The sequence below is a fragment of the Mustelus asterias genome, chromosome 27 (assembly GCF_964213995.1).
Source record: "Mustelus asterias chromosome 27, sMusAst1.hap1.1, whole genome shotgun sequence".
Lineage (NCBI taxonomy): Eukaryota > Metazoa > Chordata > Chondrichthyes > Carcharhiniformes > Triakidae > Mustelus > Mustelus asterias.
Genome location: NC_135827.1, coordinates 24026619 through 24051528, shown reverse-complemented (window position 1 = coordinate 24051528; position 24910 = coordinate 24026619). Strand labels below are relative to the sequence as shown.

General features: G+C 41.7%; 1 protein-coding gene across 10 annotated transcripts in view; it reads right to left on the bottom strand.

The window, feature by feature from the left end:
* Window positions 1-24910, bottom strand: part of LOC144479872 (neural cell adhesion molecule 1-like) — a 525390-nt gene that overhangs the window by 55532 nt on the left and 444948 nt on the right. For 5 of the 10 annotated variants that reach the window (XM_078198898.1, XM_078198900.1, XM_078198891.1 and 2 more), the window contains 2 exons: window positions 21116-21240; window positions 10923-11103 (listed from right to left, as the gene is read on the bottom strand). In XM_078198898.1, coding sequence (XP_078055024.1) covers window positions 10923-11103; window positions 21116-21240 — 306 coding nt within the window. Of the gene's footprint in view, window positions 1-2744; window positions 6582-10922; window positions 11104-21115; window positions 21241-24910 lie in introns of those variants that run through there. The other 5 variants (XM_078198895.1, XM_078198897.1, XM_078198894.1 and 2 more) reach the window with 2 other exon arrangements.

Sequence of the window (24910 nt, the reverse complement as noted above, 5' to 3'; positions counted from 1 at the left end):
CACTGTTTAAAAATAAGGGGTTGCCCACTTAAAATGACGATGAGGAAATTTTTTTTTCTCTTAAAGGGTTGCAAATCTTTGGAACTTTTTCATGAAGAGAGTCTTGTAATTTTAAGGCGAAGTGGTTAAATTCTTGGTCGGCAAGAGGGCGATAGGTTATTAGGTTTAGGCAAGATGCAGATTTGTATTTACTCTCAGATCAGTCATGATCCTATTAAATTGTGGAGTAGGCTCGAGTGGCTGAATAGCCTACACTCGCTCCTTGTTTGTATATTTCTGCTCATACACAGCAAGACCTGGACAACATTTAGGCTTGGGCTGATAAGTGGCAAGTAACATTTGTGCCGTAAAAGTGCCAGACAAGTACCATCTCCAACAAAAGAGAATCCAAACATCTCTCCATGACATTGAATGGCATTACCATCACTGAATCACCCATTGTCAATATCCTGGGGGTTGGCATTGACTGAATTAAACCAGCCATATAAATGCAGTGGCTACAAGAGCAGGTCAGAGGCTGGAAATTCTGCAGCGCGTAACTCACTTCCGGACTCCCCAAAGCCTGTCTACCATCTACAAGCCACAAGACAGGAATGTGATATAATATTTTCCACTTGCAGGGATGAGTGCAGCTCCAACAGCATTCAAGAAGCTTGGCACCATCCATGACAAAGCAACCTGCTTGATTAGCACCCTATCTTCCAACTTCAACACTCCCTCCCCTCTACCACTGATGCACAGTGGCAGCAATGTGTGCCATTTACAAGATGAACTGCAGTAACTCACCAAGGCTCCTTGGGCAGCACCTTCCAAACCCATGACCTCTACCACCTACAATATTGATGGCAGCAAGATGCATGGGAACACCACCACCTGCAAGTTTCCTTCCAAGCAACACACCATCCTGACCTGGAACTATATCACCATTCCCTTACTGTCAGTGTATCATAATCCTGGAAATCCCTCCTTCACTGCACTCTTGTTTTGCTTAAACCACATGGACTACAACAGTTCAAGGTGGCGGCTCATGACCACCTTCCGGAGAGAAATGAGGAATGTGCAATAAATGCTGGCCTAGCCAGTGGGGAAAAAGTGCTAATAATTCTCAGGCTTTCAATTAGCCTTACATTTTGCTTCAAACGTTTAAAATGATATTGACTGACTGTACATTTTGCTGATGGCGCATTTAGTGGTGTATTTTATTGATGCAATAAACTAAAAATACACGCATCAGGTCTACCCACAGGATACATACCAAATAATTACTTTTAGGAAGTCCAACATTGAAATGCACCTATGTAATACAAAGGTCCCTGTTATGAGATGCCATATTCACTTGATTGCTAAATCATTATTTGGACAAGTTGAGTGAGTGGACAAATGTGAGACAGATGCAGCATAATGTGGATAAATGTGAGGTTATCCACTTTGGTAGCAAAAAACAGAAAGGCAAATTATTATCTGAAAGGCTATAGATTGGGAAATGTGAAATGAGACCTTGATGTCCTTGTACACCAGTCGGTGAAAGTATGCATGCAGGTGCAGCAAGTGCTGAAGGCAAATGAAGGCATTCATAATGAGAGGATTCGAGTGCAGGAGCTGGGATTTCTTGCTGCAGTTTTACAGGGCCTTGGTGAGACCACACCTGGAATGTTGTATGCAGTTTTGGTCTTCTTATGCGAGGAAGGATGTTCTGGCTATGGAGGGAGTGCAGCGAGGGGAGGGGGGGGGGGCGGAGAATGGCGTATGAGGAGAGGGTGAGTTGGTTAGGATTATATTCGCTGGAGTTTAGAAGAATGCTGGCGAATCTCATAGAAACCTACAAAATTCTAGCAGGACTAGACAACGTAGATGTAGGAGGGATGTTCACCATGGCAGGCGAATCCAGAACCAGGGGCCACAGTCTGAGGATACAAGGTAAATCATTTAGGAACGAGATGAAGAGAAATTTCTTCACCCAGAGGGTGGTCAGCCTGTAGAACTCACAACACCAGAAGTGCAGTTGAGGCCAAAACATTGCATGTTTTCAAGGAGTTACATATACCTCTTCTGGCTAAATGGATCAAAGGATATCGGGAGGGAACACAGGAACAGGTTATTGAGTTGGATGATCAGCCATGATCATAATGAATGGTGGACCAGACTCAAGGACCAAATGGCCTTCTCCTGCTCCTATTTTCTCTGATTCACTTTATTACTGTATCACTTACATTTTCCAGTTCTGTCGCACAGGTCAAGGTCAGAAAGCCACAAAATGTATTCCTTCAAAATTCCATATGTTAATGTACAGAATAATCAGTGTGATCGCTTGCTAGAGGCTGGAGTTCAATATAGGTGATTCTGTAGGTGCTAAAAAGTGGCTGAGTTTCACACTTGTTGATGGCATCATCAGGACCATCTGAATGAATTGCAGCCTTGTTAATAACTTTCAGACATCCATTTTCTTTTATGTAACATAAGCAGTGACACATCAATAACATTATTATTGGGCCAACGGATTGCTCTGCACTGGCTGACCTGAACAATGAAGACAAACAACAGAGCAGCCAGATTCTAGCCAGGAAGGTCCACATTTAAATAGTGAACATTATCATTGACTTGATAACTGGATTGAATAGTGGGCTGGATCAACTAAATGATCAATTCCACCTCTCGTTATAAAAAAGTCAAGAGGCCAAATGAACCCGACTCACTGTGTCGACCTGTAATTCTAAAAATAAATCTGAATTCAAATATTTGGTAAATATACCACGTCAAAAGTCTGACAAATGTGTATTTTATTTTGCAATAAAATTCTGCAGAACTATTCACTTGTTGGCAGAACTTGGTGCAACACATTCAAAGCTTTCCCCGAAGTTCGTGCAAACAATCTTTCAGACAATTAATGCCAACTTGGCTTTACAATTAGAAATAGCACATTTTTAACAATATTCATGCCTCAGTATGAAAACTCCTTTTTTGATAACCATATTTCATCGAATATTTGAGGTTGGATATTTTATGTTTCTGTTGATATTAAGAATTGGCTAAGGTTAACAGAACGTAAGAATTGTAACATTCTGAAGTGAATGTTTGGATACAGACACAGCAAATCTCTTCAATCTGACAGAGACTTTGAAAAGCACGAATTATCGCTGAAAACAGAGACCGCTGAAAACAGAGACCAGCTATGCAAACTTGTAGCAGTTTTGAAAAAACATTGGCAGGATTTGTTCTCTAAACCGCTGTCTGTTTTGTGAAGTTTAATCTTATCAGTCCCAAATTCATTCGACTGCCCATTACATATTCAACACAGATAAAAATATTCAACTTTAGTCCGACAGAATCTGAAAGGTGAATTTGATAATCCTATGCTCATTTTTCAAGCTAGACTCAACCTCAAGTTCATCAGATTTTCCAGAAAATGAGATATTTTAAAATATCTACAATGGTCTTTTCAGAATTGTGCATGCCACTGTTACAAAAGACCTTAATGCACAAAATGGAGCACTAGGTTCAATCACCCACCTAATTGTGCGTTGTGGTCTCAAGATACAAAGTTAATATATAGTGCCAAATCCAAAGTTTTTCAACTCAGTGGAATAAGATTTTGTCCAAATATATATATATCTGAAGGCTTAAACGTTAAACACATGTTATGTTAGGGTTGGAGATCGTGTGGGCGCAAAGCTCAGTTTTAACAAAATAATATTGCTTAAGGAGTGTGGTCTATGTACCCCACGTGACAGAGTTCGTTAGTGTGGACATATACTGAATAAAATGTATCGTGCTCACTTATCAAATTACACTATTGCATGACTGCCAAAAGTATATTGATAATGTTGATACAGTTGTGAACATGTTTGCCTTCGTGGAAATGCTGCGCTATTCTTTATAAACTACATAGCATGCCAATTCCTATGGATAGCTGTAAAGAGTGCTTGCTCATGCTTATTAGTGCCAACTAAGACAATCTTTCAAACCATTTCAGGAAATGAGGAGCAATACTGCTCTAAATGTAACCAATGTATGGGGTTTCTCTGCACTACTTAACACAAGTTTACTTTGAATGGGTTACTGAATATGTTAAAATATCACACAAGAACGATTTCATCTGAACGTGGCGACACCAATGACAATTCCATCTCACAAGTTCTACAAAGGCTTTGAAATAATGGCACACCGTGATGTAGCAACATACGGACAAGGAGCAGAAGTAGGCCATCTGGCCCCTTCAACCTGCAAAGGACTTAGAAGGAAGGTTCGCAGAGAATATACGAGTATCTTCAAAGCCAAGCAGCAGAAATGATTTTGGTGCCAAGTTCTTAATTACAGCATCTACAGGCCTGAATTTATCCACGTTTACCTCAGGCACAAGAAACATTTTGTGTTTGGTTATTTTGTATGAAACAGAGCACAAATATTTAGCAAGGTTTTGTATGCCAAATGCAAATTTATTTCCACTCAAGCACGGACATGCCTCAACTGAGCTTCTTTTTAGTAACTTTCATCCTGTTTAATAGCAACAATTCTTGCGTTATTAATAACAGAATATGATCTAGATACAGCTCACATGTAGCAAATGATTGAGGTTTCACCATAAAAACATTGACACTTCTGTGGCGAAGGTACTGAGTTACTTAGAACTAATACCACTGCTAAATTCAGTAAGTGCACCTCTTTGACAATAACAAAGGAAAATAGCAGAACACAAAACATTTGGATGAACTGTCCTGCTGCACCCTAATCTATCAGACAGTTCAAACAATGGCAATCAATAGAGATTCCACTTGCTTCTAGTTTCCTTATGGTATTATTTACTGGGTGCTATGTGGAAATTAGTTAAAGAAACATGGAATTAGTTAAAGAAATACAAGTATTGTGAAAATAAGTAACACTTAGAAATACTGTTACATTTATTAGTTTGGCTTTCACTGCTATCAAAAGAGCCTTTTCCTGTCTATTTGATTGCCATGATTAGTTTTGTAGTGTTTAACGGTTGCATTTCTGTGAAAACATGCAAGTATGAAAAAATGTTTTCAATGAAAATCTTATATAACAAGTTACTAATCATGTAAATGTGAACAACGCAGATACAGTGCATGGTGATTACAATGAATAAATGGGTACATTTTCTAATTCATTAACCAATTAAGCACAGCTTTGTCCATATTCCACATTATAAACACAAAATTACACAGTAGACTTGTCTGCAGATTTTTAAAAAAGGGAGAACTAACCCAGATTCTCCCTTCACTTTGTTCAATTCTGTAAACGATCTTGCTTACTGTCCAGTTCTGGTGACCTTTACATCCACATGTTAATACAATGTTTTAGATGCTGGCAGTCTTGATGTGTGCATTTCCAATTACAAAAGAAACAATCAGATTGCTTTGATCTCTATACTTGATTTATATGCTAGGGGATATCTTAAAGTCTAATTCTTGACTATAAAAAGTCATGTGAACATAGATGTAAATTGTGAACCAGAAAAAAATAAACGTACATTAAAAACTTAACCCCTTAGTGAAAACTGTTTATTTAAAGAAATAGAATTTAGTCAATTATTTCTCTCTTCAGGACACTATAGCAATATGCCTCCATATTTTCTTAATTATCTATGGCACTTTTTTAAAAAACAATTAAATTAGAATCTCAATGTTTAAGGCAATTCTACCATACTGCAGTCAGACCTTAGGAGTCTACTTGAGTTTGTTTACAAATAGCTTGGTTACAGAAAACACTGGAAAAAATGTCTAGAGCCATGACCTACACACACTTTCAGGAGTCTCCTGTATACGGTATGGTGCATGCTTGCATAGCTACATAAAATTAATAACCAAGCTGTGTGCTTGAGATAAGCTTTCTTTGCATGTGCTTGCATTACCACTAAAATACCAATTGGCAAAATATAGCAAAAAACTTAGGTATCATTTTTAGAACTAGATTCTTAAATCAAAAGTTACATTTTAATTTTTTCTCAATTAAACTTTAAACTGACAATAACTTTTTCTTGTAGCTGTTCCAGATATACAATATACAATATTTATACCATGGTTTTACTTCAGTTTACACACATACAGTTGCCAATTCCTTCGAGCCATTGTTCCATTCATCAGGCTGCCAGGCTACAGTAAATGACTTGTTGGATGAAAGAGGGAAAGGAAGATGATAGAAATTTGAAGAAATAACTAACTGTAGAATGAAACAACAGGGAGAGACAGATCCTCACAAAACAAAGCAATACAGGTCAACAGAAATAGTCTTCTAAAGAAAAGTTCGAAATTGGCAGACAATCTTAGGTTAGATGAAATGAAAACTAAACAAACATGCGGGAAACAAAACTACATGAAGGAGAACAGATATTGAACTGACATTTTGTTTAAACAGTTCTCTTGTTTTGAACAATAATGGTACAACTCTGATTATGAGTAACACTCAAATACATCTGAAGCAACTGCAAAGGCATAAAATTGTGTGTTGAACTGTCTGGGGAGAAAACAGCATGCCTTTACTGAGAGTCTAAGACAGCAAAACAACTAGAATTGCAGAGAAGAGTAATGAGAAGAGTGTGCATGATATTGATGAACCACCCAAAGTTGCTGTTGTAGCCAAAGTATTTCCATCCAAGGGCAGCAAAGAGTTGTGAAAAAAATGGCCAGTCCAATCATTCAGTGTTCATAGAAAGCATAGGATAATGGAAACATATGCATATGAAGACAGACAGGTAGAAAAACGGGAGGGAAGAAAAAGGGGGTGGGATAAGAGAGAGAAAAGAGAGAAAAAAAGATCATAAATACAAAACCAAATTAAGAATTTAAGGTAAACAAATAAAGTGTAAAAGTTAAATTGAAATAAAACAGATTAGAGAAATATCTGTGTAACATAAAAGAGTAAGTTTGCTTAATTGTAAGCAGAGCACACTAGGTCAAAGATCATATTTCATGGTTACAGGGTAAAAGGGCACAAAACTATAAGCTGGGAGAATGGAATGATCACACAATGGGTTGCGAGTACAGAATAGAGCCAAAATAAACAGTAAGTAGTTTCAATGAAGGACAAACATGAAGCTGGAATAAGGCTGGTAAGAAAGGATTTGAAACTAATGCTATGTTTTATTTTGCTGCCATTATGTTAGCTGCATTCAGTTAAATGACTTTCAACTACTGCATGGAAAAGCAAATCCCTCGCCCATGCTCCAAGCTGTTGTGTAAGTAACTGCCTTAGTGAATGTAACAGGCCAGTTAACATTTTCAGCCTCGTCATGCAAACTGCAGCACTCTCTGCTGCATCCCCATAAAACATTCATGTGTTAATTCGTTAACCACTGAACGCTAGAATGCATCTACAGAACAATTGAAATATTCAGAAGTCCAATTAATCACTTATTGTGCCATTTATGAAGTGAGTCAGTACAGTGCTTTCATTGATATCATTGAAGGAGGAAACTTTACAAAAACATTTCTAAATAATTAGCTATCAGTTAAAAACATCGTTTTTGCCCAAGTGGGCTTATATCTACACAATTAGGACCATATTTTCCTCTTTTGAAAACAGTAGGTGTTAATAGCTATTATTCAACTTAATAAATCATAAATCGTAAAGGATAAATAGTTGCTGCAAATAGTTGTGCATCAAATCATAGCATCATAGAATGGCACAGCACAGAGGAAGTAATTTAATCCATGGCGCCTGTGCCTGCTCTTTGAAGGAGTTTTCCAATTCACCCCTCTAATCCCCTCTTCTTCTCCCATAATCCTGAAAATATTTCCACTTCACTATTTATCCAATTCTCCACTGGAATTTATTATCCAATGTGCTTCCATGAATGAAGTAAGCCGGTCAGTGAGGATGCAACTGTACAATGTTCCAGGGACACTGAACCCAAAACACACAAATGGTCAGACTTTTTGCATTGCAAGGAATGCGCTACAATTAATCTATTACACAGTTACTGCTGGGAAACCTCCAATTTCTTTCATGGTGAACAAACCTATGGCATGGAGTTTGTTCAAACTTTTTTGGAATTTAAAAAATTATATTACCAAAGTTTCTAATATTGGGCAGCCTGGTGGCACAGTGGTTAGCACTGCTGCCTCTCAGCACCAGGGACCACGGTTCGATTTCGGCTTGGGTCACTGTCTGTATGGAGTCTGCACATTCTCCCCATGTCTGCTCCAGTTTCCTCCCACAGTGCAAAGGACATGATGTTTAGGTGCATTGGCCATGCTAAACTCTCCCTCAGACGCCAGAGTGTGGCGATTAAGGGATTTTCACAGTAACTTCAGTATGGTGGTAATGTAAGCCTACATGTGACACTAATAAATAAACTTTGATAGATATTTCATGGAATACTTAAATTATGATAGAGAGCTGCCAAATTGCCACTAAAACCAGCTGTATGCAGATGTAGTACAATATAATTTGTGCATATTATATATAGCTTATTTGTATGTTATCACTAGTTACATACTGCATTTACCAAATTCAATTTGAGAATAAGAACTGAGAATGATAATTTGAAATGAGAACTACACAGCTAGTATAATAGGCTGACACTTTCAAGGACATGTTACAACAGAATTTCTTAAAATTTCCTTTAGCAAAAATATCTTTTATTCAAATATTTAATTTTTCAACGTTATTTATCCCAACATTGTTTCCTTAACATTGTAGTCCAATACAAATAAATCTTGTCCTCCCTTTAAAGAATTAATTCACAGCTCTGTGCAATAATTCTAAAATAATTTTGTATGCTTCATTTTTAACATTTATTTTAGCTACACATTTTTCCACAGCAGCTAAACTATAGCAGCAATAAATTGCTTTGCTTGTTAAATTTTAGATACAGAGGAAAATATTGTCCTTTAGATCTTGAGGAAATCTTGCATTCACTCAGATTATCTAGGCACACTGTAAACTTCTAAAATAATTATAAAATTACCTTTGGTCTAATTCTTGTCAATGAAAATCCTGTGATCTGATTCACAGAAAACTAGTATTGCTGGATAGATAAACAAGACCAATAGCAAGCAATCCAAGTACCTGGGACAGCAGCCAATAACCTCAGATGGAAGTATAATCTTACAAGTTACTACTTGCAAAAAATAAACATCTCAGCAGGTTTTATACTAAACCAAGAGCCTCAGCAAACTAACTGATCCAGCTGTCATTTGCTGCTCCAAAGCAGAACACAGCAGAAGTTTTATTAGTTAAATATATTATTTAGCTGTATACAGCACTGGTGATTTGGTAATGCTCAAACAGTATAATCACCACTCAAGAAGCATTAATAACCTTGGGAGGCATCAGTAACCACAATAAGGGGTTGAGAATAGAAAATTGTCATGGATAGCACAACAGAGGATGCATATAATTCAATTGAACCTATTACCATTAGCAAACTACAGTTCAGTGATATGAGGAAAGCCATTTCATTAAAATCTGAAATATCACTGCAATTAAATTTCACAAAAAATAAGTACTTATGATGATTATTAATATGGATGGCAATTTGGGAAAACAAAAATGATATGCTCCAAACAGTAGATTTAATTACAGATTTCACAACTCAAAGCTGTGAAAAAATCTTCTCTTGCAAGATATTAAATCAAAATTCTTTTACAACACAAGTGTGGATTTTATTTTTGTCCTCAGTTCATTCTTTTGACAGCACTGCTTGCAATAACAAGGCAAACATCCCACAACTACTGTTTCCCTGCTGCTACTGTAGTGATTCAAAACATCGCACCATTTCGGGGAATTTGTTTCTTTTAGACGGTGGTTACTTCAGAATTTGAAGAATTCGTCTTGCTGCTGGGGGGATTTCAGACGTGGGTCTTAAACCAGCCTCATGTTAAAGAGTTGATGTTTGAGCTTTTGTTGATGAAAAGTTAGATGTCATTCACACAGGTATACAAATCGACGGGTGGAAATTCCACCCACCGAAAGCACCTGGGCAATCACAGGATGGCAACTCTTTCAATGGTAGCGCCTTCAGGGAGGCAGTGGCTGCTGCCAGTATGACATCCATCCAAGCCCCAGGATTGACACTGGATCCTAAGCCACATGTGAAGGATAGGGCAAGGATAGGGCAAGGATAGGGCAGGGAGGGAGGGCGGGAGGGGGGGGGATGAGTTGTAGGAGAGGTGCGGTTGACAGCAGGGAGAGAGTGGTTTTCAGCATGCCCATCCCTTTCCTGAAGCCAGGTTTCTTGATTAGGTACCAAATGCCTTTGAATGAGCACTCCTCCTCACTACCCCCAACCTGGGAGCCCACATGCCAAACACATCAGAGTTTGCTCATCATTCTCCTTATATGGTAAGGCCCCCCCCCACCACTGGATTAATACCATTAATTGGCCACTTAAGACTCTCAATTGGCAGCAGGGTGGGAAGACTATCCATGTGTCTTCCCACATGTACTTAATTGGGATGGAGGTAAGAAGATGACAGGGTCCCAAATTGCCACCCTCCTGCCTAATTAAATGCCAAACGCCACCAAACATGCCACGTGAGAGGACAAAGGATTCTGCCTGGGATGATAATAAACTACTAGAGAAACCCTAATTGTCAAAATACTGAACTGTTTGCTGCATTAACCCCCCACTTACACTCTGTCCTAATGTAAGATTCCAATTCCATATTGTGTTAATGGCTGTATCCATGATATTGCATTGCAAGCTAAAGTTTCTTGCTGCAAACCAGTACAAAAATATGATCTGAAAATAAAGTGCTTTCTTTTTTTTTGAAAAAAGAAGAGACGAGTAGAAAAGTACAATCTGGTTAAAGAAAATTCCATGAAAGAAATAAATATATCTGATACACAAACTGCTGAATACCGTATAATGTGGTATTCAATTTTACGAGCATGACTAGATTTGGGGATGCAGCGTCTTTGCAAGATTTAATGCAAATAATATTTGAAGCAGCCGAAAGTTGTACCTGGAATGACCGTGGGTTCTACCGATGTCCGGAAGGAAACAGATCCAGGCCGCGACTTGCCTTGCTGATTCTCAGCCACGACGTAAACTTCGTACTCCGAGTTCCAATCCAGGTTTGCGAGAATAACATATTCGCTATCAGATGGTAATCTCATCTCAGGTTTCCAGTCCGAGTGATGCTTCTGTGAAGTAAACCACTGGTGAAAAACTCCGAGCTAACTGATTTACACAGATAAACATGCACGAGGTAAAACTGTGGTTTGGCGGTGTTATCTCACTGCCAGTTTTTAATCGGTTTCAGAAAATGTGAAGCTTGCCAGCGATTGACCTTCGCACTTGTGATTTGGAGGCAGATATTAATGGTATATAGATTGGGCAATAAAATATCCAGAAAAGGCGCATTGCAGATTTGAACCCCAGGGATATTTTTCAACATCATTCATCTGCAGCTGTTCAGGTGATTTCCAGTTACTTCACTTTTTGGATGGAAGTGGTAGCATTGTGATCTTGGATTCACCCAATGAAGGGAATACAGCTCTCATACACGTGTGGCAGTGTATGCCTCACACGACAGCGCAGAGTCGCGGAGCAGAAACTGATAGCCAGGTTCCGCACACACAAGGACGGCCTCAACCGGGATATTGGGTTTATGTCACACTATTTCACATAAATATTTCTGCTTTTTTCCTCCTGAGTCTTTATCATGCGATCCTAGAATCAGAATTTATGTCACACTATTTGTAACTCCCACAGTTGCGTGGACCTGCAGAGTTTCACTGGCTGTCTTGTCTGGAGACAATACACATCTTTTTAGCCTGTCTTGATGCTCTCTCCACTCCCATTGTTTTGTTTCTTAAAGACTGGATTAGTTGTAAGTATTCGCATTCCAACCATTATTCATGTAAATTGAGTCTGTGTCTTATAAGTTCTGTTTGTGAACAGAATTCCCACTCACCTGAAGAAGGGGCTCAGAGCCTCGAAAGCTTGTGTGGCTTTTGCTACCAAATAAACCTGTTGGACTTTAACCTGGTGTTGTTAAACTTCTTACTGCCTCACAGCGCCAGGGATCTGGGTTCAATTCCAGCCTCGGGTGACCATCTGTGTGGAGTTTGCCCATTTTCCCTGTGTCTGCCTGGGTTTTCTCTGGGTGATCAGGTTTCCTCCCACACTCCAAAGATGTGTGGATTAGGTTGATTGGCCGTGCTAAATTACCCCTTCGCGTCAAGGGGATTAGCAGGGTAAATACGTGAGGTTACAGGGATAGGGCCTGGCTGGGATCGTTGTCGGTGCAGGCTCGATGGGCCAAATGGCCTCCTTCTGCACTGTAGGGACTCTTAAGATTCTATTAAGTCAGAGCAGTTCTTAAAAAGTACATTAGGATCAAAATAAAATTAAGGATTAAGCTTGGTCAGAAAGGGGTTGAGCTTGGTATGTGAAAGTTGAACATTTTCAGAAGAATGCAAGATAACATTAGGCAAAATAAGATACTTGTTTTTAAACTTGTCCAACGTTCAACATATAGAGCATCTATTTCAAAGGAATACAGTAACTGGCAATAGGTTTCCAGATCGTTATTTGATCAATAATGGCATGGTGGCACAGTGGTTAGCACTGCTGCCTCACAGCGCCAGGGACCCGGGTTCAATTCCAGCCTTGGGTCACTGTCTGTGCAGAGTCTGCACGTTCTCCCCGTGTCTGCGTGGGTTTCCTCCGGGCACTCTGGTTTCCTTCCACACTCCAAAGATGTGCAGCTTAGGTTGAATGGCCATGATAAACTGCCGTTTAGGTGGATTAACAGGGTAAATAGATGGGGTTCCAGGGATAGGGCCTGGGTGGGATTGTTGACAGTGCAGCCTTGATGGGCTAAATGGTTTCCTTCTGCGCTGTAGGGATTCTATGATCCAAAATTCTGTTAATCAGATTTATTTAGTAAAAACTTGCAAATTACTTGGTTTGCACACTGACAACTTAGGATGCCACGGTTTGCTTCTGATTTTACCTGGTGGGTCATATTCTGCGATAGAACAAAATAAAATTCATCTACCGATTTTGCTAACTTTTTAAGTGAGGGTTTATCCAGGGCTTTATTCCCACAGGACAAACACTGGTTTCTTAAGTATTGTGAACTTTTCTTTCGATCCCTGTAAAAAAACAATAGGCTAAATAGCGGACGCTAGATAAAACTTAAATGCCTTGAATTCCGGATGTAAAACTGAGATACAATTTCTGTTGAATAGAATGAACAGGATCCATGGACTGCCTGTGTGTATTGTCAAAGTAGTTCCACTGACAAAGCAAGTACAGATCTTACAAATTCAGAAGTTCAAATGTTTTGACAAAATCTCACTTAGAACAAAATTCAAATGCTTGGGAGGACAAAGAATTGCAGGCATAAGAAGAAAGAGAGAGTGGGGAAAAACTGGATTTCTTCAAAAGCACACACTCAATAAGCTGAGTAGCCTATTTTTTTAATGATAAACACCACTGAAAGTTAAACAAGATACAAGATGTAGTAATGATATGAGCTCTCAAACCACTGGAAGAGATCTTGGTCTAGTGTCATGATAAAATGACCAGGGCGTTATGCCGCTTAAGTTAGAAGGCTCATAGGCCCATGAGAGCTGAGGGTGCCCTCGAAGGATGAAGTTAACTGTAAATTGCAGTTTTCACATGCATCAGCTGCGTCCCGCCCGCCATCAGGGGAAGTGAGTTGCCTATTTAGTTCCCTGACCCTTCCATGATGAGTCAATTGTGCCAATTTAGTTAGCATTGCAATGCATGTGTATGCCACTGATTGGCTCCCAGTAGGGCCCACATGTACGTCAACTTGGACTGAGCCCAGGTGAGCCAGAATGCCAGGGTCATGGGCTTTGCCCACAAAGCAGTCATGCCCCAAGAGCAGAGTATCATCAACTGCACTCACATGGCTGTGCGTTCCTCATGGCGGCATGAGCCACCGTTTGTGAAGCTCAAGGAATATCAATCCTTCAATATCCAGGTCAATGTGCATTATGCAGGAATGTGCCCATCTCCTGATCAGTGCATCTTGGGACGCTCGCAGCTCCCAGCCATTTTTGAGGGACAGCAGCGGCAGCAGGGATGGCTCCTAGGGGTCAAAGGGTACCCAGTCAGGAGATGGCTGATGACAAATGTGCGGAGGCCACAAACACCTGTTGTGACGCGCTATAATGAGCTTCGTGCGTCAATGCGTGCGCTTGCCAAGCAGGCAATTGGGCTGCTCCTGGTGCGGTTCCGGTGGCTGGACTGTTCTGGGGAGGCCTCCAATTCAGCCCCCCAGAGGGGGTCCCGCATCATCGTGGTGTGCTGTGCTCTGCACAACCTGGGGCGAGCAGGAAATGGTGTGTTGCATCTCCTCATATGAGGAGGAGGGTGGCAAGGGGAAACCCACAGAGGATGCAGAGGAAGGTCCTTGGGCGATGGCTGGCCAAGTGCTAGAGATGCCCTCATAGCCTCTTGGGTTTGGGATGGGCCAGACTAGGGTGTGAAGACTTCTGCCACCATGGGGTTTGACAAACTCTCACTACAGTGATGCCAGTGGGAGGTCACCCTGATGATCAGAATATTCACGGGCAGGGCACTAAAACAATTGGCTGGACACTGCAGAAGAATGATGATGACTTGCAGTGAGAACAGAGAGGTGCTCCTCTTGTCCTCTGTGAAATGTCTGGCTCCTGCCAGACAATAATGGTCGCATTCCAACCATTATCTTGTAAATTGAATTTGTGTCTATGTATGCCCTGTTTGTGAACACAACTCCCACTCACCTGATGAAGGGGCAGTGCTCCGAAAGCTTGTGCTACCAAATAAACCTGTTGGACTTTAACCTGGTGTTGTGAGACTTCTCACTATTCTCACACTGCACGGGGATGACGCGTCGACTTTGCGCAGGGGTTTGTGGTGCATGATGACATTGTAGAGGATCCATATGGGTGAACAAAGTAATTTTTAATACAAATGCGCGAATACAGCAGTGACTTATCTCTACTAGTGTCTAGGTTTATCCGTGCTGGCTGGGTGCCTATTGTTTTTCACTCTTCCTCACCCTCCTGACATGTCTAGGTATATCACCAGGATCCACAACTGAGGTTGAAGTGTCCTGCTGACTTCCATGTCCTGGCCTGAGATGAGCTTGGTGGGTATCCTCTGCGGGGGGCCAGGACCCTGAGGGTCTGGGTCTACTTTCGGGCTGCATGGGTGTTACAGTTCTTCCATGCACAGGGCTGAAGGAATCTTACTCACAGGGAGAGGGGTGTCAAATGGTCTGGACACCCTCCGGGGCTCCTGGGTGGAAGGCCCTGGGCTGCGCTCCTGCCGATCCTCTTCACTTTGGTTGCCTAGGGACCCCTGGGCTCCTCCATGGGATGGAATGAGATCTAGAAACCCTGCCGTCCTCTGTTGCTGATACTCATTGATGCCTGCATCATACAGTTGAAGCCCTGCACCATGGTATTCAAATGCCCTCAGCCCTGGAGGTCATGAGATGACACATCCCCCACCACGGAGTGCATCTCCTGCACCAAGGTCTCTACTGTGGACGCCATTCTTGTCGTGTTGGCCTTGTTGCATGGAGTGACTGCACCATCTCCTCAGATGGAAGGTGATAGGACTCCTCCAGTCAGCCTTGCAGTCCGAGGAGGGATGCGGTCATCCGTTCCTGACGCTCATGATTCTCCCATGTAGCTCGAGCAGCTCTGGGATGACCACACCCAGGGGTATGATGGCCTAGGGCTCAGCAGAGTCCAGGACTCCAGCATCCCTCCAAGTGCTGGATCCGTGAGACGTTCCTTCCTCCGTTTGCCATGGATTTTCAGCTGAGGTGCTCACCAGTGAGTGAGTGACTGAGGTCTGCCTACTAGTTATTTCCACCGAGGTGCGAGTATCTGCGCTGGTAGAGGGTGCGGGTGACAGCCGCGATGCCTCTTCGAGGCTCGTCTCCAAGATGTCTCCCTTGGAGCTGCTCGAGTCTGTGATCTCCAAAGGGTGTGAGGATGACCCGGGCTGGATGATTGATTGACCTACAAGGGAAGCCAGATGGCATTAGTGTATCCCAGGGGCAGACCGATGGGAGAAAGTTAACTCTTGTGAGTCTTGCGCCATGGCTGCATGTGTTGAAGTTCTCACTTTTGTCTGCTGCCCCCATCTCACCCTCTGCACAGATGGAGTCCTGCTCCTTACCGGCCAGCTAAAGGGCTCTCTGTTCAAAGGGCGTGATTGTTCTTAACTGGGGCATGTCTCGGGCAGGCTGTGCTCGAGTTTGTTCTGCACTGAGACAGATGGGGAAGAGTGTAGGAGGGAGTCCTGGGAGTTCAGATGGTGATCAAGATTGGCATGCATGGGAGGAGAGAGGGAGCGAGCATGTCAGGAGTAGATTACCTATTGAGGAGACCATGGGGAGCAGCATGGGGTTAGAGGGGGGAGCCAGGGATTGCGGGGGGGGGGGGGGGGGGGGGGGGGGGTGTTATGACAGATGTTGGACCACGTGAGGTAGCTGTGAAAGTGATCACCATGGAGGTGCAATGGGTCTGTTAACGGAGACTTGAGGAGGCAGACTTACCCTGGCTGCACAAAGGTGGTCATTCATCTCCTTGCAACACTGCAAACCTGTCCTCTTATGTTATGGAGCGAGCTGCCGTTCACTATCAAGGCCACAGCCTCCCAGGCGGGGTTGGTGGCCTAGCTTGCCAAACATCTGGCCGATCCACCAACTGGACTTGCAACAAGTGGTAGGGAGGTGTTTAAAAGGAGCACCCCACCGATTGCAGAGATTAAGTTTAACCGGGGTGAGCGAATCAAAGGCAAGCTGCCACGAGCATGGCGTGAAACATGTGGGAAAAGACATTTTGTTGAAGAGGCTGAATACACAGCAACTTTTCCCACTGACAGCACCGGCAGGATTCTCTCTGGTATTCTTGACCGGACCGACACTTTGAAAAATGATTGGAAAGTTCAGTGGCGGGAGAGGTAATATGGAACATTCCCAGCTTCAGAGGCTGGCGGGAAACCAAATCTTCCGGCCCCCAACCTCATGAATTATGGTATTTCCAGCTGTATTCAGTGGTGGGGCAGGGCTGGGTGGTGCCCAGTCCACTGTCATGTCCTGCTGCCATGCTGAAAAGGCACCCAACACCACGGACTATTGAAGAAAAGTGCTGGACCTCCTGAAGAAAGATCTTCAGGAGCACTCTGAGGCCAGGAGATGAGCCTCCTGAGAAAGAAGATGGATCTCCAGGAACATGTGAAGCCGCAAGATGGAATCTCTACAGACACCGAATGTGGAAGGTCCACCTGCCGACAGAACCGAACAATAAACTGAAGTCCACTTCCTCATCAGCGGTTTAGCAGAATTTTATCTCTGAAGAGGTGTCATCAGGAAAGCATTGTAACACATGCTCCCATTCTCTTTCACTTGTTCTGCTATGTGAACCGCTGTTATAGAATCCAAGGAACCGCATCTCACAACAAGCTATATCCTTCAATATAACATTGCAATGTAACATTTCTGGTACATCTAGCATGATGGGTTTTGAATGGGAGATGCGGAGGGCATGGAAAGTCTCCTGTACTGCCTCTGGAAGAGTCATGTTGGTTCCTCATTGTACTGTGAAGTTGTGGGAACGCAGCATTTGACCACTCAGTAAATTTAATATTGTATCAAGAACGCTTTCTGGGTACAGGGGCGGCACAGGTAGCCCAGTGGTTAGCACTGCTGCTTCACAGCTCCAGGGACCTGGGTTCAATTCCCGGCTTGGGTCACTGTCTGTGTGGAGTTTGCACGTTCTCCTTGTGTCTGCGTGGGTTTCCTCCGGGTGCTCTGGTTTCCTCCCACAGTCCAAAGATGTGCGGGTTAGGTTGATTGGCCATGATAAAGTTGCCCCTCAGTGTCCTGAGATGCGTAAGTTAGAGGGATTAGTGGGTAAATGTGTAGGGATATGGGGGTAGGGCCTGGGTGGGATTGTGGTCGGTGCAGACCCGATGGGCCACATGGCCTCTTTCTGCACTGTAGGGTTTCTATGAAATTAACGCTTTAAAATCTATGGACCCAATTTTTATTCTGTGCAATTGGGTGGGTTTTGAATCGGTTTTCTGTGACGTAATATGTGAAATTACCAAATTATCCCTACCACCGGGACAACAAGTAAGGGAAGCATTAAATAAATTCCCGAGAACTCACTGCTACAAAAGGGAAACACCAGAATGTCACACAATAGTACTGTACCCAGAAAGTGTTCTTGATACAATATTAAATACTATTAATGGGTGACAAGAAAGTTACATTTGACAGCTGAATTGGAGGTGAAACCAATGTAGGTAAAGGGGCATTTGTTCAGAGTATAACAAAAATTATCTGGAGTTAAAAGGTGAAAACAGGTCATTTGGCCCAAACCGTTGCTGGTGTTTATCCTCCATAATGGTTGTAGTCATGTGCGTTTTCCATTTCCCTGCTACAACCTGATTAATGTAATAATCTATTTCTTAAATCCTTGATTTCTAATCTGTTTGAACCTCTAGGTCAGTTCTCTCTACGGCCTATACTTGTTTCTTCACCAATATTGTTACTTGACCTCATCTATTCCGTCCTTTCAAATGTTATTCAAACCCGATTTGCTTCTGTTGCTCTCCCAACCCATTCAATCTATCTTCTTCCAAGGCACAAAGGCTTCAAAACTCTACCAATTTAATATTTATTCTCAGAGCACAGCTGTATCCACTTTTTTGGTCATAGTACCTTGTTCCTTTATCTGTCTTTTTCCTTGCTAATAACTCACCTATTTAATTTTCTTCCTTTTACTATATTTATTCCTGGGGAGGCAATGGCCTAGAGGTATTATTGCTAGAGGTATTATTGCTGGACTATTAATCCAGAAACTCAGCTAATGTTCTGGGGACCCGGGTTCGAATCCTGCCAAAGCAGATGGTAGAATTCGAAGTCAATAAAAAATATCTGGAATTAAGAATCTACCGATGACCATAGAACCATTGTCAATTGTCGGGAAAACCTATCTGGTTCACTAATGTCCTTTAGGGAAGGAAATCTGCCATCCTTACCTGGTCTGGCCTACATGTGACTTCAGAGCCACAGCAATGTTGTTGACTCTCAACTGCCCTCCAAGAGCAACTAGAGTAAGCAATAAATGCTGGCCAGCCAGTGACGCCCACGTCCCACAAATGAATAAACAAAGGATAAAAAGGCAGGTATGATTCAGTCTATTCAGGTCTTATAGGGGTATAACAGAGTAAATGCTATGGACAATGTACAACTGGAAAAGGGTCGCAAACTAAATGGTGAGAATAAGGCAAGAAGGGACAGGTTCAAATAAGCAAAATGCAAAATTAGGATCAATGTTAAAAAAAAGATCTTCATGCAATGAATGACCAAACACATGTTGTATCGCGTTAGAAGACAAGTTGAACAGGTATCTTGAGATCATCTTAATGACCAAGATCCATGATAATCCATGCAAAATCTGAAACTGAAAACACAAAGATGTGCGGGTTAGGTTGATTGGCCATGCTAAAATTGCCCCTTAGTCTCAGAGGGATTAGCAGGGTAAATATATGGGTTTACAGGTATAGAGCCTGGGTGGATTGTTGTCAGTGCAGGCTCAATGGGCCAAATGGCCTCCTTCTGCACTGTAGGGATTCTATGATTCTCTGACAGTTCTACCGCAGACAGAGGAATAGCTGGCAAGAGTCACATATCCCAGTGGGTTGGGAGAAATGTTAAATGGTGCAATACCTGCAAAAATTTGGACTTCAGATTAAGGAAAATCAAAAATGTTACTTAAAGTTACAAGTTTTCAAAAAACACCTTTACAGCATTATTATTGTCAGACTTGGCTTAGGGACGGCTATGCAATGGCAAATTGGTAACATCACTGGACTGATAATCCAGAGGTCCAGCCATGGGCTCAAATCCCACCACAATAGCAGGTGGAAATTCAATTCATTACTAAAACCTGAATTAAAAGCTCATCCCAGTAATGGTGAGCATGAAAACATCACTGAGTGTTGTAAAAATCCATCTGGTTTACCAATGTGCTCCAGGGGAGAAAATCTGCCAGACCTTGCCTAGGCATGACTCCACACTCACAGCAATGTGGTTAACTCCTGAATGCCCTCTGAAATGGCCCAGCAAGCTACTCAGTTGCACCAAACCATTATAGAATAGGAATGGAAGCAGAGGAACCACTTGGCTTTGACCTGGGCACCAGAAACAACAAAAGACACCCCAAATCCTGACATGATTTTAAGTGTTACATTTTAAAGGGGAAGAATTTAAATTAAATTAGGGTGGCACAGTGGTTAGCACTGCGGCTTCACAGCGCCAGGAACCTGAGTTCGATTCCTGGCTTGGGTCACTGTCTGTGCAGAGTCTGCACGTTCTCCCCTTGTCTGCGTGGGTTTCCTCCTGGTTCTCCGGTTTCCTCCCACAGTCCGAAAGATGTGCTGGTTGGTGCATTGGCTGGGCTAAATTCTCCCTCAGTGTACCCGAACGGGTGCCAGAGGGATGGGCAACAAATGCTGGCCTTGCCAGCAACGCTCACATCCTGGCAATGAATATCAAAAATATCTTCAGTCTGAAGGTTATGTAAACATGCCCCATGCAGAAACTTGAGCGTACAATCTTCACTGAACAAAGGTCCCAATTTCAGTGGAAAATGTCAATTTCCATGGAGCAGTGAGTAAGCTTTCACCTTGGGCGTTGTGAATTAGTTCATTTCAGAAGTTATCTGTATTCCATCACACTAATTTATATGGAACTGAAACAGCTTCTGTAATAGATGAGTGGTATGTAATACCATTCATCTATTACCATTGGGTAACAAGTTGAAAATCTATGCCATGTCACTATCTGTTTATTTTCTCACCTGTGAGATGGCCACAGTGAAAGAATGCTTTTACATTTTGAAGCATGTTGGATCCAACCTAATGTTCTCTGCTTTAACAAAAAATTATTCAAACACCCACTCAAATTGTAGCAAGAGTCTCTCTTATGGCTGCATATTTTCTCTGGCTTCCAGTAACTTTTACTAAGGTGCTTGAAATATAAATCCAATGTATATTAAGCTTAGTGCAGGAAATTTCTGCTGTTACAGCAAAAGGACCACCATAGATTGACATATTTTCTTGTCAAGTTGGTGCAACATTATATATGTATATCTCTGTACTTACAGCTTTGTATCTGACCAGGTAATGTCGGATAGGGGAACCACCATCATCCTGCTTGATCCAGTTTACTTTGAAGACATTTCCATTTCCGAGCACTTTTCCTTCAAGTTTTGGTGGGCTTGGTTCTCCTACAAGTTAATGTTGGTAACACCACATTTCTTATCCAATAATCCAAATTTTAAAAAAATCTAATAACATCACTACATTTACTCAGAAGACATCATTAGCTTTATGTTGATTAATTCTTTTGGACAAAGTCTTGCAAAATAAAATTTGGTTTCAATAACTTACTGAGAACAGAACTGCATTTAAATGATTCGCAATGATAATGTTCGCTTTATTATAGTAATTTGGTTTATTTAGTTACTTATGCAGAAGGAAAGTATACACACACTTTCAGACATTGCAATGCTTGGAGGTTTTATTGAATTAAAAATAATCAAAATTGTCAAGAAAGTTCTGAAGTTCGCACTTGTTAAATTTGACAAGTATTTGACACTGAATTATGCAATTCTCAGCTGTGGCAACATAGTATACGAGCAGATTTCGACATGACCCACTGCCACCAAACCCTCTTGCACTAACACCCATCTGGCCCAGGGCTATATGTAAAGGGTCTAAGATGAACTCTTCAACATGGTAATTAAGTGCTGCTCAACACTGAGAAGATCATACTGTGGTATGATCAAGATAACAATGAAAATCTGATAATTAGGTAAAAGTAGTTCATAGAACTTCTTGCTGCAGTCTCCTAGCACTGTTAAACTATCTGCAGGGGTTACTCTGGCCACTGGTCTCTGAATGTTTATGCTACTATTTTTGATAAAATCAAGAAAATAATACTGATTATATTATATTTTAGTTTTATAACAGATGCACCACTGAGGATTTGAAAAAAATGAAATGAATGAGCCAGAAGAAAATCAACAGTCCAGAGATATAACTTTTCATATAATTCAATGAGAAATACACAAGTTGCATCTGAGCAAAAATGATTTTAAGTGTTATATTTTAAAATAAGGGGGAAAATTTAAATTAAATTAGGGCGGCATAGTGGTTAGCACTGCTGCCTCACAGCGCCACGGACACAGGTTCTATTCCTGGCTTGGGTCACTGTCTGCGTGGAGTCTGCACATTCTCCCCATGTCTGCTCTGGTTTCCTCCCACAGTCCAAAACACGTGCTGGTTAGGTGCATAGGCCATGCTAAATTCGGTGTGCCCGAACCAGGTGCCAGAATCTGGCGACTAGGGAATTTTCACATTAACTTCATTACAGTGTTAATGTAAGCCTACTTGTGACACTAATAAATAAACTTTAAACTTAAATCTTTAAAACCTGTTTTCCATCCAATTGTTTGAAATGTGACTGAAATATAGGAAAACAAAATTTAATCTCTGGGCATCGAGATACTGACATCTCCTGTTGACTGCAATGGGAATTGAAACAAAAGAAAATCCGCTTTTTAAATTTTGAAATACCCAGAAATTTCTAACGTTTTGTGCCAAATATATCACTATTGTGAGACACTGATCACAAGCAGCAGCTAATCCCCAGTATCTAGGAAACCCGATAAACATCAATAAGCTACCAGATACTGCTGGTGAAAATGAGAGGAAATTGAAAGCTTCATTTTTAGTTATAAATTACCCTTCAGTGTTTCAGATTGCATGATGTATTCATTATACCAAAATGATAAATTACGAAATAACTAAAATAATAATGCAATTCTGCTCAACCAGATCAGTTATGTGGAGTGGTGGCTCTTGTAAGGAGGCCAGTTGTTATCAAGAAAATTCAAATAATATTAAAATAAATCTGTAAATGAGACTTTCAATGCTTCATGCATGAAACAGAGCCATATTATAATTCCATATATTAACGTGATGGGTAAAACCAACTCTGAATTTCTGCCTGATATTTGGTTTTACATGAACACAAACCAATGCAGATGTGGCCTTTTCCTTGACATCTATTAAATCCTGTTGGAATGGCAACTAGGGCGGGGTGGGGGCATAGAACTGGCTGAAAGATGACCCTCCTGTTCTTTGTACTCAAAGTAAAGCTCCTGTTTTGTTAATACCTCCTCAGGGTTAGTTTAGCAGCTGAAATATCGATGTGAGAGATTGACATGGCCAGAATATCAAAGGTTGATTCAACAACCTGCGGTTACACATCTGCAGATAATAAAACAAACAGCTCTTCAGAGGTATAAGCAAAAATATGACAATGAACCAAAGGAGGGAATATTATTAGGGGTAAGAAGGGTTCAGGGCATGGGACCTTGATGTCTGAGGGCGTTGCAAGGCAATGGGAAGGTAAAGGGTGGGACAAATGCAGAAGTAGTTAGAGTCAGTGCAACAGAGATCGAGGGGCGGGAGGAATACAGATTCGATTCCACTGCTGTACCATTTACTGAGAACTACATCCTCTTTCTATTCAAGTGCCAGCCATGGGTGGGGTGGGGGAGGGTGATTTTCTGACCTTACTGTGTCTGGTACCAAACTTGGGCAACAGTGTGCAGGTCTAAAAATTGGTTCTGCACATGGTCCCTTTCTAATTGCGCAATCCAGAGTCGCCTCCAGAAGGCGAGAGGTCGATTAGCATATTTAATGTAGTGTTTAAATATGCATAGCCCATCCGATGCCGGATTCTCCCAGCTCCCGGGATCTTACAACCTTCGGGCACGGTGCCAGACTGGCGGGAATCACTACTGGCCATGCCATGGGAGGGCTTGGAGGCCAGTGAAGCCTCCAGGTGATCAGGGACATGGCTGGGCAGTGCCCATCTGGCAAATGGGCAATGTCCACCTTACACCTGGGCAGTGCTGAGGAGTTTGGGCCTAAGTGAGGGTGGGGCCTGATTAGGGTGCTCGTGCGGGGAGTCGGGGGGGGGGGTGGCTCGTGCGCTGAGGAGCACAAAGGGGGCATGATGTGGGCACATCAGGGGTCATTCAGGGAGAACCATCGGGAGGGCCCCAATGCCGTGACCCATGTCGGGATAGGATGGGGAAACATGCTGCCGATGAGCTTATGATGCTTAGTTCGGCCCTTGGTTTTATTTACTGCTCATAAATCTAATGATATTAAATAAATGTTGTTTGTGCAATCATTGTTTTCAATAAATGTTACTTGCCAGTTGCATTATATAAAGAATCTGCAGGACCCAGCAATAAATGCAATCATTTAAGAGCACACTAAATTAAAAAAAAGACGATAAGGATGTTATGACTTCACTGAGTCTCCAATACAAGAGTCACCACCAGACATTCATTCTGTTGTTAGTGTCTACCTGAAGTTAGGCTATCAGGGCGTAACCATGCTTGCAAAATATTATACTTTCATCAATAAATTCATTTGAGGCTATTAACACATAATTGGTTAACTTATCAAATAATAGTTTTGTAATTGAAACAAATAGCGTTATGCTGTAACTTAACAGGTTAGTGACATTCCAAAAGGCAAAAACAGAAAAACAGTTGCTCCTTGTGAAGTCTGATTCCAAATGGTACGACAATTCTACACAGTCCAATCACTAATTGTAGGGTTACTCCTTTTCTGGGCAAAATAAAGAAGTTAAAGAAGAAAGAAGCACCAACACAAATCATGCTCGATCATGCAAACAATTTTTCATACATCATATTGGCAAAGATTATGTAACTACGTGATTTTCTGGCTCTAAATGAAGAAAAAGACTCAGTTAGCATGCATGTGACAGTCCCATTTACACCAAGTGCCTTCTCATATACGCAAATATATGCAGAGATTTTGAGCAAATAATATTGGCTTATAGGCATACTG